General features: G+C 29.0%; 2 protein-coding genes across 7 annotated transcripts in view; one reads left to right on the top strand and one right to left on the bottom strand.

The window, feature by feature from the left end:
- Nucleotides 1-17171, top strand: part of LOC111413468 (deoxycytidylate deaminase) — a 314302-nt gene that overhangs the window by 81370 nt on the left and 215761 nt on the right. The window lies entirely within an intron of this gene.
- LOC111413469 (A kinase anchor protein rugose) overlaps nucleotides 1-17171 on the bottom strand; it is a 391387-nt gene that overhangs the window by 159632 nt on the left and 214584 nt on the right. For 2 of the 6 annotated variants that reach the window (XM_071199894.1, XM_071199893.1), the window contains 12 exons: nucleotides 16372-16467; nucleotides 15917-16038; nucleotides 15403-15529; nucleotides 15226-15345; nucleotides 14809-14955; nucleotides 14637-14753; nucleotides 10090-10230; nucleotides 9887-10032; nucleotides 5170-5383; nucleotides 4172-4424; nucleotides 3972-4114; nucleotides 3525-3906 (listed from right to left, as the gene is read on the bottom strand). In XM_071199894.1, the coding sequence (XP_071055995.1) occupies nucleotides 3525-3906; nucleotides 3972-4114; nucleotides 4172-4424; nucleotides 5170-5383; nucleotides 9887-10032; nucleotides 10090-10230; nucleotides 14637-14753; nucleotides 14809-14955; nucleotides 15226-15345; nucleotides 15403-15529; nucleotides 15917-16038; nucleotides 16372-16467 (2008 nt within the window). The remainder of the gene's footprint in view (nucleotides 1-3524; nucleotides 3907-3971; nucleotides 4115-4171; nucleotides 4425-5169; nucleotides 5384-9886; nucleotides 10033-10089; nucleotides 10231-14636; nucleotides 14754-14808; nucleotides 14956-15225; nucleotides 15346-15402; nucleotides 15530-15916; nucleotides 16039-16371; nucleotides 16468-17171) is intronic. The other 4 variants (XM_071199896.1, XM_071199897.1, XM_071199895.1 and 1 more) reach the window with 3 other exon arrangements.

Below are 17171 nucleotides of genomic sequence, written 5' to 3'. Positions count from 1 at the left end.
ATTTTTACTTAAAAGTCCCTCGCGAAATTAATTTCATTCAAATCGTATCATTTTTCATTGAATTATCCGCCATTTTGTTTTTATTTTGACAGAATTTAATTAAATCAGCATCGTATTCGTAATCTATATTAAATTCTCTTTAAAACGAGCCCAAACTCGGTCGAGTTATCTTAAAAGACAACAAATTTCCGATTGTCACTTTTTTGAGGTTATGTCAAAATAAAATGTGGGATATCTCGGGTGTTTTTTAAGATAATTGGGTCGTGTTTGGACTCGATTTAAAGGATTTTTAATTCCCTATCCGATTATAAATAAAAAAAGAACCTAACCTCACTTTGTAAACGTCAAATTGATATTGTTTGATATTTTTCGCCATCTTGATTAATAATTTTAATTAAATAATATCGAAATTCAATATTTTTACTTAAAAGTCCCTCGCGAACTTAATTTCATTCAAATCGTATCATTTTTCATTGAATTATCCGCCATTTTGTTTTTATTTTGACAGAATTTAATTAAATCAGCATCGTATTCGTAATCTATATTAAATTCTCTTTAAAACGAGCCCAAACTCGGTCGAGTTATCTTAAAAGACAACAAATTTCCGATTGTCACTTTTTTGAGGTTATGTCAAAATTAAATGTGGGGTATCTCGGGTGTTTTTTAAGATAATCAAGTCGAGTTTGGACTCGATTTGAAGCATTTTTAATTCTCCACACGATCGTAAATAAATAAAAACCTAACCTCACTTTATAAACGTCAAATTGATATTGTTTGATATTTTTCGCCATATTGATTAATAATTTTAATTAAATAATATCGAAATTCAATATTTTTACTTAAAAGTCCCTCGTGAACTTAATTTCATTCAAATCGTATCATTTTTCATTGAATTATCCGCCATTTTGTCTTTATTTTGACAGAATTTAATTAAACCAACATCGTATTCGTAATCTATATTAAATTCTCTTTAAAACGAGCCCAAACTCGGTCGAGTTATCTTAAAAGACAACAAACTTCCGATTGTCACTTTTTTGAGGTTATGTCAAAATTAAATGTGGGATATCTCGGGTGTTTTTTAAGATAATTGGGTCGTGTTTGGACTCGATTTAAAGGATTTTTAATTCCCTATCCGATTATAAATAAAAAAAGAACCTAACCTCACCACTTTGTAAACGTCAAATTGATATTGTTTGATATTTTTCGCCATCTGAATTAATAATTTTAATTAAATAATACCGAAATTCTATATTTTTACTTAAAAGTCCCCCGCGAACTTAATTTCGTTCAAATCGTATCATTTTTTATTGAATTATCCGCCATTTTGTCTTTATTTTGACAGAATTTAATTAAACCAACATCGTATTCGTAATCTATATTAAATTCTCTTTAAAACGAGCCCAAACTCGGTCGAGTTATCTTAAAAGACAACAAATTCGATTGTCACTTTTTTGAGGTTATGTCAAAATTAAATGTGGGATATCTCGGGTGTTTTTTAAGATAATCAAGTCGAGTTTGGACTCGATTTGAAGCATTTTTAATTCTCCACACGATCGTAAATAAATAAAAATCTAACCTCACTTTATAAACGTCAAATTGATATTGTTTGATATTTTTCGCCATATTGATTAATAATTTTAATTAAATAATATCGAAATTCAATATTTTTACTTAAAAGTCCCCCGCGAACTTAATTTCGTTCAAATCGTATCATTTTTCATTGAATTATCCGCCATTTTGTTTTTATTTTGACAGAATTTGATTAAATCAGCATCGTATTCGTAATCTATATTAAATTCTCTTTAAAACGAGCCCAAGCTCGGTCGAATTATCTTAAAAGACAACAAACTTCCGATTGTCACTTTTTTGAGGTTATGTCAAAATTAAATGTGGGATATCTTGGGTGTTTTTTAAGATAATTGGGTCGTGTTTGGACTCGATTTAAGGGATTTTTAATTCCCCACCCGATTATGAATAAAAAAAGAACATAACCTCACTTTGTAAACGTCAAATTGATATTTTCCGCCATCTTGATTAATAATTTTAATTTAATAATAATAAAATTCTTTATTTCTAGATCTAAAAATACCGGGCGAATTTAATTTCGTTGAAATCGAATCATTTTTCTTAAATCATCTTCCATTTTGTTTTTATTACTATCGAATTTGATTAATCTAACATCCTATTCGTAATCTACATTAAATTCCCTTTAAAATGAGCCTAAACTTGGTCGAGTTATCTTTAAAAACAACATACACCACCAACTTCCGGTTGTCACTTTTTTGAGGTTATGTCAAAATTAAATGTGGGATATCTCGGGTGTTTTTTAAGATAATTGGGTCGTGTTTGGACTCAAATTGAAGGATTTTTAATTTCCCACGTGATTATGCACAAAAATAAAACCTAACCTCACTTTGTAAACGTCAAATTAATTTTATTCGGTATTATTCGTCATTGTAACGCAACGTTTTGTTTTTATTTGTGTTTATTGACTTATTTTTTCAGTAAAAGTCAAATTATTTATTACCAACCATAAAAAGTTATGACAATTTTCGTTTTTTAAATGGAAACAACCACTGATTATTCGCTTATTAAATTCGTTATTTTTTCTGATTATAAAAGTATGGGGTTAGATAGATGTATTTGTTATTGTTTTAGAATAAAGCTAAAAATAAACTTTTTTTAGTGTCGTCAAAGTAATTAAATTTACAGTTTCCTATAAATTACGGAACTATAACTAAAAATTATTCCACTAAAAATTTATATAAAATTTACTTTATTTTCTAATATGTAACATTCTAACATGTTAAACCCAAATCTTACTGCTATTTTTGCAACGCCAAAGGGGACAAGACGGCATTATTTTTGGAAATAAGTGGTAACATGCACTGACAAGCTGTCAAACCGCCATCTATCAATAATTTATTAAGTCATTTAATAATAATATTAAATATTAATAAAAAATGTGAAATAATGCAATCTATTCCAACTTTTGTGTAAAACAAATACAAATTAAATAGTTCAACAAATGTATTTGTTTCAAATATCAGAAATATGTTTGTTTTTTAATTTTTAGTTATAATTTACAGGAAACTGTAAATTTAATTTATTTGACGACACTAAAAAAGTTTATTTTTAGCTTTATTCTAAAACAATAAGAAATAAACCTGTCAAACCCTTTTTTGCCCCAAACTGTTTTTCTAGCTCTCGTTGGATAACCTTATAACCAATACTCAAGTCAATGTGACACAAATTCAATGTTACCAATCTGTCAAAATTAAATGTCAATTTTATGAAACGTCGTTTTTTCACGAAAATTAATTAATTTATGTTTAAGTCATACGAAAAAAAGAAACTTTTATACGCTTTTTAATGTTAAACATTTAGAAAGTCCTAAAAAAATTGAATTAAATTGAAGTTTTTGAAATTTTGACGTTTCAAATAATTATTAGTCTGTCAAATTAATACTCATTAAGAAGGTAGTCGTGGACAAAATATTAATGAAATCATTAAATAATAATTACTTGGATTTTCTAATCTGCTATGACTCTCCGGTTCTGGATGTTTGGTATAAAGTATCTGTTGGCTAATATGTTCGGTCATAATCTCATAAAGAACGTTGTAAGTTGGCATGGAAAGGATGTCTTCGTTTAAAAGCAACCTTTCCGCGAGTAAAGTGTACAGATTGTGGGGACTCATCACGTCGTACTTCCGTTTGTGGGTGCTTCTGCTTAGAAAAAATCCTAATAGCTTAAGTGCTTGAAGTCGAATCAATTGACTTTCAGATGCTAGCAGTTTGAATATCGTTCGGATGCCATGCTTGCAATCGAAAGCGGGCACCATGGAAGACGGGTGCTCGGACATTAGCGAGATAAGCATTTGCAAGACATCATGCAGGTTTTCATCCTGGAAGAGTTTGGTTAATTTTTGTGAATGAAAAGTTAATAAGAGTTAAATGAATTTAGACCCACCTCGTGCATCGTTGTTAAGTAATTCAAAATGCTTTGAAGTTCATCATCTTTCATTCCATTTCCAATCATAATTAATTGCTTCAAAAATAGCAAGATGTAAGCTCGAATCGCCAAGATATCCTTTTGGGCTGGCCTAGGTCCATCTATTTCACCAAAAAACCAATAAATTTAAATAATTTTAAAATACACACAATAATTACCCAATCCTTTAGGGGTTATCCCACTCTTCGCTCGAGGATTAACCACCCAATAATAATACTTTAAAGTATGCACTGTTTGAAGAACTGTAGAAACTCGCCTAACATTCGAATAAATTTGAGTGTCAGATAAAAACTCCGTCGCCAAATACGAGTAGAGTTTCGATTGGACCGAAGCTGGCGTGTAGATCCATAACGCTGGGTTGAAGAGGACATGATCCAACAACTGCCATGTCAGAAACGAGAAGCAGAACAACTAAATCAAAATGGATTAAACTGCTCCCGTACTTACCCAAAAACATCATTTTTATAATTAGTAATAAAGTTCGCGTCGCGACGTGATGATTAATTAATAAAAGACGAAAAAGCGAATGCCAAAAAGTATTTTAATTATTAAAGAAAAAAATAACATGCTTGGATAAGTACTGGTTTATTTTTTTTTTCAAATCGTAATTATTTCTCTTTAAATCAAATTAGATCAAAAAAGGAAGCTTTAACTCTTTCATGAATGTGATAATAATTAATATAATATATTATGGTGCAATAAATATCTTAGAAATCACCTAAAACATGATTTTAAATAATTAAATTAATAAAATAATGATGCTTCAACACTATTTAATGTTTAATAAGAGCTTTATAATGCATGCTTAAACTCAATAACTGAAGTAAATTTAAATTTAATAACTACGAATATCATTAATTTTTAATTCCACTAAAAAATTTATAAATTTTATTTTAAAACATGCAATCCAGCCTCTATCCAGCGATTTGCAACTAAAAAATAAAAATACCACCCGTTTCAGCGAACAACTGTAAGAAAACTGTACACTTACAATAATAAACACCTCACTAAAAATCTATTTACATCTCTTTAACCTCAAGAAAATATTTATAAAAAAAATCACGTGTTTAACAAAAAATAACATCAATAATCTATTTTTTTTATGTACAAAAATTTCTGTTACTACCATAAAAAAATGTGTTTTCAAAAAAATTACCTGTTTAAGAAGTAATTCGCTGTTGGCACTCAAACAAGTAACCAGATGTTTTGTTAAGCTTAGAAATGATCCTAAAACGTCGATGGTTAAATGATCCCTCGAAGATCGCTGTAGCATGAAGCTGATCACTAAGAATCCTCGATTTTGGATCATGTGTTGTTGTACGGTTTGCGATGTTTCAACCAATTCGCAAATAAATCCCAATAATTTTGAACTAAAAATAAAAAAAAAAATTTTAAAACGAACTTTAAGATATCTTAAAATCGATTCTATATAAACTTCTTATAAAACTTCTATTATATAATAACTAATTTCAGGTTTAAAATGTTAACGTTAATTTTGACATATTTGCAATCTTCATTAAAAATCCTTTAAAATGAGTACAAACACGACATATTTATCTTCAATATTAATGAAGTTATGGTCAACTTCCGGTTAAGAATGTCAACGTAAATTTTGACATATTTGTAATCGTCGTGAAAAATCCTTTAAAATGAGTCCAAACAAGATACGTTTAATTCCAATATTATTCGAGATATAAGAACTTCCGGTTTGAAATGTCAATGTCATTTTGACATATTCTATTTTAAAAAATGTCTTAATATTTGTCACAAAAATAAAAATATAATAAAAAAAAATTAAATTAAGGTTGGTATTAATATTTAAAAATTAAATTACTATTTTCATTGTTGCTAACTTCGGGTTTAATGGTTTTTTATTCTAACTTTTTTGTTTTTTGAGATAAGTGCGTCATCTTTGGACTCATTTTGAAGGGTTTTTAATGAAGATGACAAATATGTCAAAATTGACGTTGACGTTTCAAACCGGAAGTGATTGTATTTCCATTAATATTAAAGTTAAATATGTCGAGTTTGGACTCATTTTATAGGATTTTTTATGAAGTTGACAAATATGTCAAAATTAATAGTTGAAAGTTCGTACTTTTTGTTTTTTTGAGATAAATGCGTCAAGTTTGGACTTCCGGTTTGAAATGTCAATGCCATTTTGACATATTCTTAATTTTTAAAAAAAGTCTTAATATTTGTCACAAAAACAAAAATATAATAAAAAAAAATTAAATTAAGGTTGGTATTAATATTTAAAAATTAAATTGCTATCTTCATTGTTGCTAACATCGGGTTTAATGTTTTTTATTGTAACTTTTTTGTTTTTTGAGATAAGTGCGTCATCTTTGGACTCATTTTAAAGGGTTTTTAATGAAGATGACAAATATGTCAAAATTGACGTTGACGTTTCAAACCGGAAGTAATTGTATTTCCATTAATATTAAAGTTAAATATGTCGAGTTTGGACTGATTTTAAAGGATTTTTTATGAAATTGACAAATATGTCAAAATTAAAAGTTAAAAGTTCGAACTTTTTGTTTTTTTGAGATAAATGCGTCAAGTTTGGACTTCCGGTTTGAAATGTCAATGCCATTTTGACATATTCTTAATTTTTATAAAATGTCTTAATATTTGTCACAAAAACAAAAATATAATAAAAAAAAAATTAAATTAAGGTTGGTATTAATATTTAAAAATTAAATTGCTATCTTCATTGTTGCTAACTTCGGGTTTAATGGTTTTTATTCTAACTTTTTTGTTTTTTGAGATAAGTGCGTCATCTTTGGACTCATTTTAAAGGATTTTTAATGAAGATGACAAATACGTCAAAATTGACGTTGACGTTTCAAACCGGAAGTCATTGTATTTCCATTAATATTAAAGTTAAATATGTCGAGTTTGGACTCATTTTATAGGATTTTTTATGAAGTTGACAAATATGTCAAAATTAATAGTTGAAAGTTCGTACTTTTTGTTTTTTTGAGATAAATGCGTCAAGTTTGGACTTCCGGTTTGAAATGTCAATGCCATTTTGACATATTCTTAATTTTTATAAAATGTCTTAATATTTGTCACAAAAACAAAAATATAATAAAAAAAAAATTAAATTAAGGTTGGTATTAATATTTAAAAATTAAATTGCTATCTTCATTGTTGCTAACTTCGGGTTTAATGTTTTTTATTCTAACTTTTTTGTTTTTTGAGATAAGTGCGTCATCTTTGGACTCATTTTAAACGGTTTTTAATGAAGATGACAAATATGTCAAAATTGACGTTGACTCCGTCAACTCAGTCATTGTATTTCCATTAATATTAAAGTTAAATATGTCGAGTTTGGACTCATTTTATAGGATTTTTTATGAAGTTGACAAATATGTCAAAATTAATAGTTGAAAGTTCGTACTTTTTGTTTTTTTGAGATAAATGCGTCAAGTTTGGACTTCCGGTTTGAAATGTCAATGCCATTTTGACATATTCTTAATTTTTATAAAATGTCTTAATATTTGTCACAAAAACAAAAATATAATAAAAAAAAAATTAAATTAAGGTTGGTATTAATATTTAAAAATTAAATTGCTATCTTCATTGTTGCTAACTTCGGGTTTAATGTTTTTTATTCTAACTTTTTTGTTTTTTGAGATAAGTGCGTCATCTTTGGACTCATTTTAAAGGATTTTTTATGAAGTTGACAAATATGTCAAAATTAAAAGTCTAAAGTTCGAACTTTTTGGTTTTTTGAAATAAATGCGTCAAGTTTGGACACAATTTAAAGGTTATTTTATGAAGATTACGAATATAATAATAAAATTAAAGTTGACATTGACAACTGAAAGTTTTTGTCATGACTACACCCGAATGTTTCTTGTTCTAAGTCTTGTGTTAGTTCTAGTGATAGTGTTAGTGTAAAATAGAACTAACACTATACCTAGAACTAGAAACATTTGGGTTTAGCCGCACGTCTTTTAAGACGGCACTGGCTTTTGCTAGTTTTGCTAGTTTTGAAGAAATAGCTCATCTCTCTTATGACCTTTAGAAAAACCTTTGATGCTCTTTAGAAAAACAGATTTGAGTATCATCTGATTGAGTTAGGTTGGCTTTGTTGTCCGAAACATTTTCTTCTATCTCCTTTCATTCTCGGACTTTTATCCGATTTTTATGCCAAAAACGCCAATTTCAGAAACATTAACTTTCTAACCAAATAAGATTGGTATAACTGATAAATGTGTTAAACATTTTTATAGAATATGATGTTTAGGTTCCTAAAGAACATTTTTTGTCCGAAATACTTTTTCTCATCTCTTTTCAATCTTGATTTTTTTCTGATTATTCATTGTCATAAATGCCAACTTTAGATATATTATGTTTCTTTTTTCACAATGTGTCAAAAGTCAAAATTTTTTATGGAATACGTTTCTCACGTTCATAAAGAACAAATTCTTTTATAACCAGATACCCTTCTTTTTAACTTATGAATCCATGAATCCACCAAAAAGAGGGTTCAAACATTTTTTCTTGCTACATATTCTTTGTTACACGCTCCTCTTCTTATTATAGTTAGTCGTTTTGACATTAGTGTCAGACGACGACACAAAGAGTATTATTTGTAACTGACCTGAGCGCACTCTATCTTTTTTTTTGTTTTTACTTTATAAGATGAGAGTAGCTGAACAGAGAACAAATCGATCTCTTCGTGTTTCTTGGGTTTTAGAGAAAGCTCGTGTTCTCTGCTAATTTTGCAAAATTTGTTCTTACTTTCTCTTGGATTTGAACTAGTCTTTGCTTTCTCTTATTTTTGCAAAAAATTTTGCCTGCTTATTTTGAAATTACTTATGATTTTCAATAAAATCCTTTCAGATCTTTGGCTGTATTGGTTAGGTTAAGATGATTTTTGCTGCCTTATGGCTTTTTAACCAGTTCATGTTATCTCCTTGTATTGCAAAAATTGTTTCAGAGTTCTCTTATTTTTGGAAATATTGATCTTGTTCTCCCTCCACTTTTGAAAAACGTTTTTTTGCGAAATATTTCTGACTTTGCTCTCTCTGTTGACTATTGAAAATGAATCCTTTGGAGCATGAGTTTTCCAGTAAAGCGCAAACAGTTTTAATATTTCATGGTTTTCCCAAAAGTTGCTTCTCAGCCTTTCTTTCTGCTAACATTGAAAAATCTTTTGGAAACACGTACCTTGGGTCATCTAGCTGGGTTGTATTATTGATTTTTAAACACAACCCGTATTTTGTGCTCCTTTTGGAAAAGTGATGCCTCCTCATTCTTAATTTTGGCAAAGTCTTCTGTGGCAACTATTTTGTCACCTAAGAATTCACAACCGTGGATACTCTTGTAGCAGAAGGATCGATTTGCTGCATAACTTTTATATTAATCGTTATTAATATTATCGAATAAATTAACAATATTTATTGTTTTCTGAATATATATTACTCGTTCTTTCCAACCTTCAACTCTTGAGATACTCCGTTTAAAGCAAATGTCCAGGCGAGCTCGACTTAATTAGATGCATGAAGTAACTTTAATAGGACAAGGTAACTTGTGGTGTTACAATTGATGCAATATTGGATAGCACATGCTGTAATATCTCGGTCTCAAGCAACCTCGACTTAGTTACTACAAGAAAATATGTTGTAGCTTTATTAAGTCACTCTGTTAGAGTTAGTAAAATCGCTAATACAAAGATCGAATTATTTCTTTTATCTCTTGAAGACTTAATTTAATATTTATGCACTTTCTTTTTACTTTTAGGCTTTTTCTTTTAAATTATAGCAAAATTAAACATTATTAACTGATACCATGTTAAATACAAAAAATTCGTTATAAGTGGATACATTAATTTAATTACTGAATAATAAATTATTTACCACAGTGTAGGGTCACGTTTAGCATCTGCAGATCCATTGCACTCGTAAGGCAAATCTAATTGGGAAAAAAGTGGAAACAGCACTTGAATTCCTCCTATTGAGTTGAGCGTGCTGTGGATGGAATGGGTTATCACAGCTTTCACGTCCTAACAAAAACAAGAATTAATAAAATTAAGAGATTTCCTCATTTATTTTAATTTCACCTGTAACATGAGAGCATGTGGAGTGTGGACGAAGTAAGAAATATTTCCCTTCGGGGCTGATTGTAGACAAAGCTGGCTATCAGTGGCTACGGGGTTGTACATAAAAACGATCGCGCTAGAAAGCTTTCCATCGTAGAGCACCTAAAAAATAGGGAGCGATAAAATTTTGTACTTTTTTATTCATAAACGGATTTTTTGTTGGTTGGTATCATAAATATTCCGGGTAAATTAAACGGGTTTGATCAGAACGATTATATCGAGGTAAACCTGTAAATGGAAATTTTTAAAATTGACATAAAGGGAGTTCGGATAACAACAAAAATCGGGACAAAATTCAAAAATGGAAAAAAAAAATAGGGACCAATCTTGCACAATGCACGCCGCGCCTGGATTATTAAAGCTTTCCCAGTTATGTCCGGGAAAAATCGTCCGCTTTGGAAATTAACACGGGATTTTTGTAGATAATCGCATTTGTTCGGGCGTGAAGCTCGATATACGCTAAAATAAACAGCCAAAAATCGACCTCCCACACACTCAACCTAAACCCCCAACCCCACTCACAATATTTCGATACACAGCTTTATAGAAATTTAAACCAAAAAATACTTTATCTATTAAAACATAAAATTATCTACATAAAATGTACATTGTATTAATTTAATTATCGTACCCAACATCATTGTGATATACAGTACTGTGATATTGGTTGCATACTTGCAATGATGACGTCGGGTACGATAATTAATTAACACACTGTATATACAGGTGTCTCACGTAATTGCTTCGTTAGAACTTTTTCAGGTTCCACAATTCGTACAGTTTTGAAATTTTAGTAGCATGAAGAATTGTTTATTCGGAACTTTCGATCTAAAATATTTTCAAGATGGCTGCCACTTCCGGTCTACCGGAAGTAGACCATAACTTCGTCATTTTAAACGGAATGCTGTAGTTTTTATTACACCTTTTAATTGTACGTAAAAAAATATGTTGGCTTTCATAAAAGCTATTGGTATGTAACGTTTTTCGTTTTCGAGTTATTTTGATTTTAAGTTTTTTTTTGCAAATTTCACCATGCTCTTTAAAACCCCATATCCCAGCCAACGTTCATTCAAAAAAGCTCTAATTTGGCACGATTACTCTTTAGATGCTGTCAAATAGATCATCATTTATTGTATCAGAGTATCTTATACAGGGTAGTCAAAAATTGTATTACCGTTTCTCCATATTCAACCGCAAGAAAGTCGAAAATTTTAAATGGAACACCCCATATTTTATTAGCCTACCCGAAAGGGCGTTTAATTCGCTACAATTTATCTACAAACATTCCTATACCTATTTAATGTAGTTTCTCTCATATTCGAGAATTTATCAAAACATGCAGAAAATGCAGGAAACCGTTTGTATTTTAATTAGAAGGCCATGACATTTTGACAGTTTTTCGAAAAGAATCTTATCTCAAAAACGAATTGAGATATAACGATGAGATAAGGATTAAATGTGCCATAAATAATTCCATAACTTTCGTTGTTACGATATTTATACTCAACTTGGTTATTAAAAAATGAAATTAAAAAAATCGTATCTCAAAAACGAATTGAGATATAACGATGAGATAAGGATTAAATTAAAGGGAATTTAATCAAGATTAAAGGTGGCATAAATAATTTCTTATTCTCTATAACTTTGGTTGTTACGATATTTACATCCAACTTGGTTATTAAAATGTTAAAAATGAAATTAAAAGAATCGTATCTCAAAAACGGATTGAGATATAACGATGAGATAAGGATTAAATTAAAGGGAATTTAATCAATATTAAATGTGAAATAAATAATTTCTTATTCTCCATAATTTTCGTTGTTACGATATTTATACTCAACTTGGTTATTAAAATTTAAAAAAATAAAATTAAAAGAATCGTATCTCAAAAACTGATTGAGATATAACGATGAGATAAGGATTAAATTAAAGGGAATTTAATCAAGATTAAATGTGGCATAAATAATTTCTTATTCTCCATAACTTTCGTTGTTATGATATTTATACTCAACTTGGTTATTAAAATGTTAAAAAATGAAATTAAAAGAATCGTATCTCAAAAACGAATTGAGATATAACGATGAGATAAGGATTAAATTAAAGGGAATTTAATCAAGATTAAATGTGGCATAAATAATTTCTTATTCTCCATAACTTTCGTTGTTATGATATTTATACTCAACTTGGTTATTAAAATGTTAAAAAATGAAATTAAAAGAATCGTATCTCAAAAACGAATTGAGATATAACGATGTGATAAGGATTAAATTAAAGGGAATTTAATCAAGATTAAATGTGCCATAAATAATTTCTTATTCTCCATAACTTTCGTTGTTACGATATTTATACTCAACTTGGTTATTAAAAAATTAAAAAACGAAATTAAAAGAATCGTATCTCAAAAACGGATTGAGATATAACGATGAGATAAGGATTAAATTAAAGGGAATTTAATCAAGATTAAATGTGGCATAAATAATTTCTTATTCTCTATAACTTTCGTTGTTCGATATTTATACTCAACTTGATTATTAAAATTTAAAAAAATAAAATTAAAAGAATTGTATCTCAAAAACGGATTGAGATATAACAATGAGATAAGGATTAAATTAAAGGGAATTTAATCAAGATTAAATGTGGCATAAATAATTTTTTATTCTCCATAACTTTCGTTGTTACGATATTTATACTCAACTAGGTTATTAAAAAATTAAAAAATGAAATTAAAAGAATGGTATCTCAAAAACGAATTGAGATATAACGATGAGATAAGGATTAAATTAAAGGGAATTTAATCAAGATTAAATGTGGCATAAATAATTTTTTATTCTCCATAACTTTCGTTGTTACGATATTTATATTCAACTTGGTTATTAAAAAATTAAATTAAAAAAATCGTATCTCAAAAACGAATTGAGATAATAACAATGAGATAGGGATTAAATTAAAGGGAATTTAATCAAGGTTAAATGTGGCATAAATAATTTTTTATTCTCCATAACTTTCGTTGTTACGATATTTACATCCAACTTGGTTATTAAAATGTTAAAACATGAAATTAAAAGAATCGTATCTCAAAAACGGATTGAGATATAACGATGAGATAAGGATTAAATTAAAGGGAATTTAATCAACGTACATATATTAGATTGAGGGATTTAAATAGATAAATTAGTCTTCGAAATGCGAAATGAACCTTAGAGACAAAAATGTTTAAGTTTACTAAGTATAAAAAATAGAGCTGATTGTTTGTTGTTTATAATAATTTGTTGATGGATATTTTATTTTATCAATGTCTTTCTAATAAATTAGGCGTTGATATTTGTTTGATATTCAGTAAGTCCAAACCAATTTAATAACTTCTTAACTCTGTACAACTTGTTATTAATTTCTTTGCTTTAAAATTATATTAGGAGCGTGAATTACTAAATAAAAATAATAGTGAATATTTAGCTGTATCACCCAAAGATCCTTAAAAATTATATATAAAGGAAGCCTTTTTTATAAGTTTTCTATTTTATACGTCTTAAATAATAATACTCCATAATAATAATTAGCTTTATTGCCAAACCATAAATTTGGTATTAATAATAAATAAAAATATATAATTATACAAGAGAAAAGAATTAAAAAAAATAATAAATAAGCGAATCGCGAGGCGCAGTTCAGACAAAAATATCCTTGTTCTTCCATCTGAACCTCAATTAGGTATATAAAAAAATTTAAAATAAATTATTAAATTAACATAAAATAAGAACAAAAAGATTCAATAATAAATCATATTATACGTTTTTAAAATTCTTTCTCGAACATGACGTCACCAGCCCACAGAATAGCTTTGTTTGAGAGATCTTTTAGCCATAACATTTACTTTAAATATAATAACCTGCCGGTAGAAATTAAAACTAATTAAGCTACTTTATGGCGTGGACCTCCCTTGCAATGAGTCCTTTTTTTGAATTGAATTGTTATGATGTTATGGAATTGATACGAAATTTTTCTTTTTCTTGCGGAATTAATTAGGCTTATGTAGGTTTTTAGTAATAATTTTAGGCCATTATTTCTACTGTTACCTTTAGTTCTGTTCATTTTCTTTTTAATCTTTTTAATTTGCAAGATTCAGTGTAAGAACGTGGAGTGTCATTGGCACTCATCTGAACTGCACCTTGAGGTTCTCCAATAATTAAGTATTTAGTTATTTGATAGGTTGTATTATAATAACATATGGATTATTTGTATTATTTTATTGGAGAATAAAGGCGATTATTATTATTATTAATCGTCTCAATGTAGATCTTTTTTGAAACAACATTGGCTGAGATATGGGGTTTTAAAGAGCATGGTGAAATTTACCAGAAAAAGCTTAAAACCAAAATAACTCGGAAATAACTCTTTCTAATGGTTCTAATGAACCAGTTACGTGAGACACCCTGTATAATAGCAATTTGTGATTTCTACTAATAAAATAATAAAAAAAATATAAATAATAAAATTAAAAACGTGCTTACTATACGTGCATCTGAGATGTTCTGGGCCATGCTAGTACCACTCTGATCAATTTCACTCACCCTTTTGTGATTGTCGGGTAGATTCAAATGACATTCATTATCGAATCGAAATTGGCTCTAACAAATCGCAAAATAATTAGAATTTTTATTTAATGATTATTAAATTGTTTACCTTATATCCAGGACCTAGTCTGTGCATTGCGCAAATTTGATGCGTAGTTAAAGCTTCGCTAAACAAATAAATTGCCGACATTTGTCCACAAAAAACTCGTTCCTCATCCAGTTCCGGTGTAGCCCCAATAAAGCATTTGTCGAAAGGCTAAAATAAAAAATTCAACATTTTTTTTTGGGGGAATTTGTTTTAAAATTAAAACGTGCACACGCGTGTTTGCACCGACTGTACCGGGTCGGGCTGTTAATGAAATAAAACAAACAGCAGAAAGTGGGCGCAAATATACGTTTCGCCCGAGGACACGTCGTGCTGCATTTTTTTACTGCAGTTTCGAATTCACGTTACCAATTAAACAAAAAAAAAACAATGAACAGTAAAAAAAAGCTCCACGTTTGTACATTCGTTGTGTGTACTCACATCGTTTGTGGACACGAACCAGGCCATCTCTGTGCTGGACGCTAATTGACCGTTGACTAAACATTTGATCTCACTCTTCGTCCACCTATTGTAAATGTACACCACTGCGAGCATGTACCACTATTTGAAATAAAAAAAATTAATTAAAACGAGATTTTAATCAAGTAGCAACTTTACCTTTCTTGGTTGAAACTCGTACTTTACGCAATGTTGAAATCCTTTACCCTTTATCTTCATCGATGTTAACACCAGACAATTTCCAACGAAATGGGCAGTGTACCCGACTCCTTTGCTTGTTTTAAAGCTGCAAAACAACGTTGATTAAAATTTACACAATATTGCATTACAGTAACTAGTTATTAAATAAACTTGATCCTCGATAAGATCTGACTCGCTTCAATATTAAATCAGGTAGCTAAGGAAACATAACCGGAAGCGCCTCCTCCGTTGATTAAACATAACTCGGCGTGCGAATGGAATATATATTTGAAACCGAGTGGGACAATGGAACTTAATTAACTACGTGCGGCTGCGATTCTAAACTCGCTCTCTATTTCCTGTTGAACACGAACCTAGGTAAATTAGTTAATTTAAAACTTTTTTTATTAATTTAGAGATATAACTATACTCCCAAAAGTGTGCCTTACCCATTAAAAATAAGTACACCTCCGGGTTGGGATTAGATACTTACCAATACAAATAGGGTTTCTCCCGTTCTATATTCACCGAGTTGATGGGATCCAGTCTGAACCACGTGGTGAAGGTGAAACCGTTCTCGTACGGCCATTTCGCCAACGGGGGTAGCACAATCGCCTGGAAAACGATTCGAAACAAAAAAATAAAAATGATTCAAAAACTAAATCGATCGATATGATTTCCTTCCAACTCTCTATATATAGGATATAAGTATTGTTCTTTTTTATAACATATTTGTACGAACCGGTTGAATAAATAATGTTGGAAAATATTGACTCTTGGAAGCTGAGGGAAAAGTTGGGAATTGCGAATCGCTGGAGGGTGGGTTTATCTGAAAAGATTAGAAAAATTGGAGTTGGTCAAGGGGAAAAGGATAGAAGATAACGATTTAAAAAAATTGGAAGTAGAAAATATTGAGCAAGATAATTTTTATAAGATAATAATACGTACAGATCCTTTTCTGCCAGGAAAACTAAAAAATACATCCGGTCCGCTTCTTTGGGGCATTTGACGGAGAACGTTTAGTAATTTAGCTGAATGTCGAGGCTGAAAATAAAATTGATTAAGTTAATAATTTAAAAAACTTGTTATAAATAATATTATAAAAATGATAAAATTATGTTTAAGAAGTAATATCTCAAAAACTAAGAGATATTTTCAAAAACGGTTGTTTTTATTGGAAAGCTTATAGTTTGTATTATTAATGCTGATAGTTTCATCATCATTGATTAAAACTACGATTTATTACGATTTTTTGAAAATGAGTGTACAAAAATTGATCACAGAAATAAGAAAATTATTGGCATGTTTAAACATTAATATCACGAAAACTAAAAGATATTTTTAAAAACGGTTTCTTTTATTGGAAAGCTTATAGTTTGTATTATTAATGCTGATAGTTTCATCATCATTGATTAAAACTACGATTTATTACGATTTTTTGAAAATGGGTGTAAAAAAATTGTTCATCTAGAAATAAGAAAAGTATTGTTTTGTTTAAAAATTAATATCTCGAAAATTAAAAGATATTTTAAAAAACGGTTTCTTTTATTGGAAAGATTATAGTTTCTATTATTAATGCTGATAGTTTCATCATCATTGATTAAAACTACGATTTATTACGATTTTTTGAAAATGGGTGTAAAAAAATTGTTCATCTAGAAATAAGAAAAGTATTGTTTTGTTTAAAAATTAATATCTCGAAAATTAAAAGATATTTTAAAAAACGGTTTCTTTTATTGGAAAGATTA

This window comes from Onthophagus taurus, chromosome 11 (genome assembly GCF_036711975.1).
Source record: "Onthophagus taurus isolate NC chromosome 11, IU_Otau_3.0, whole genome shotgun sequence".
Classification (NCBI taxonomy): Eukaryota; Metazoa; Arthropoda; class Insecta; order Coleoptera; family Scarabaeidae; genus Onthophagus; species Onthophagus taurus.
The sequence above is the reverse complement of the archived record's forward strand: the minus strand, read 5'-3'. Positions and strand labels throughout refer to the sequence as shown.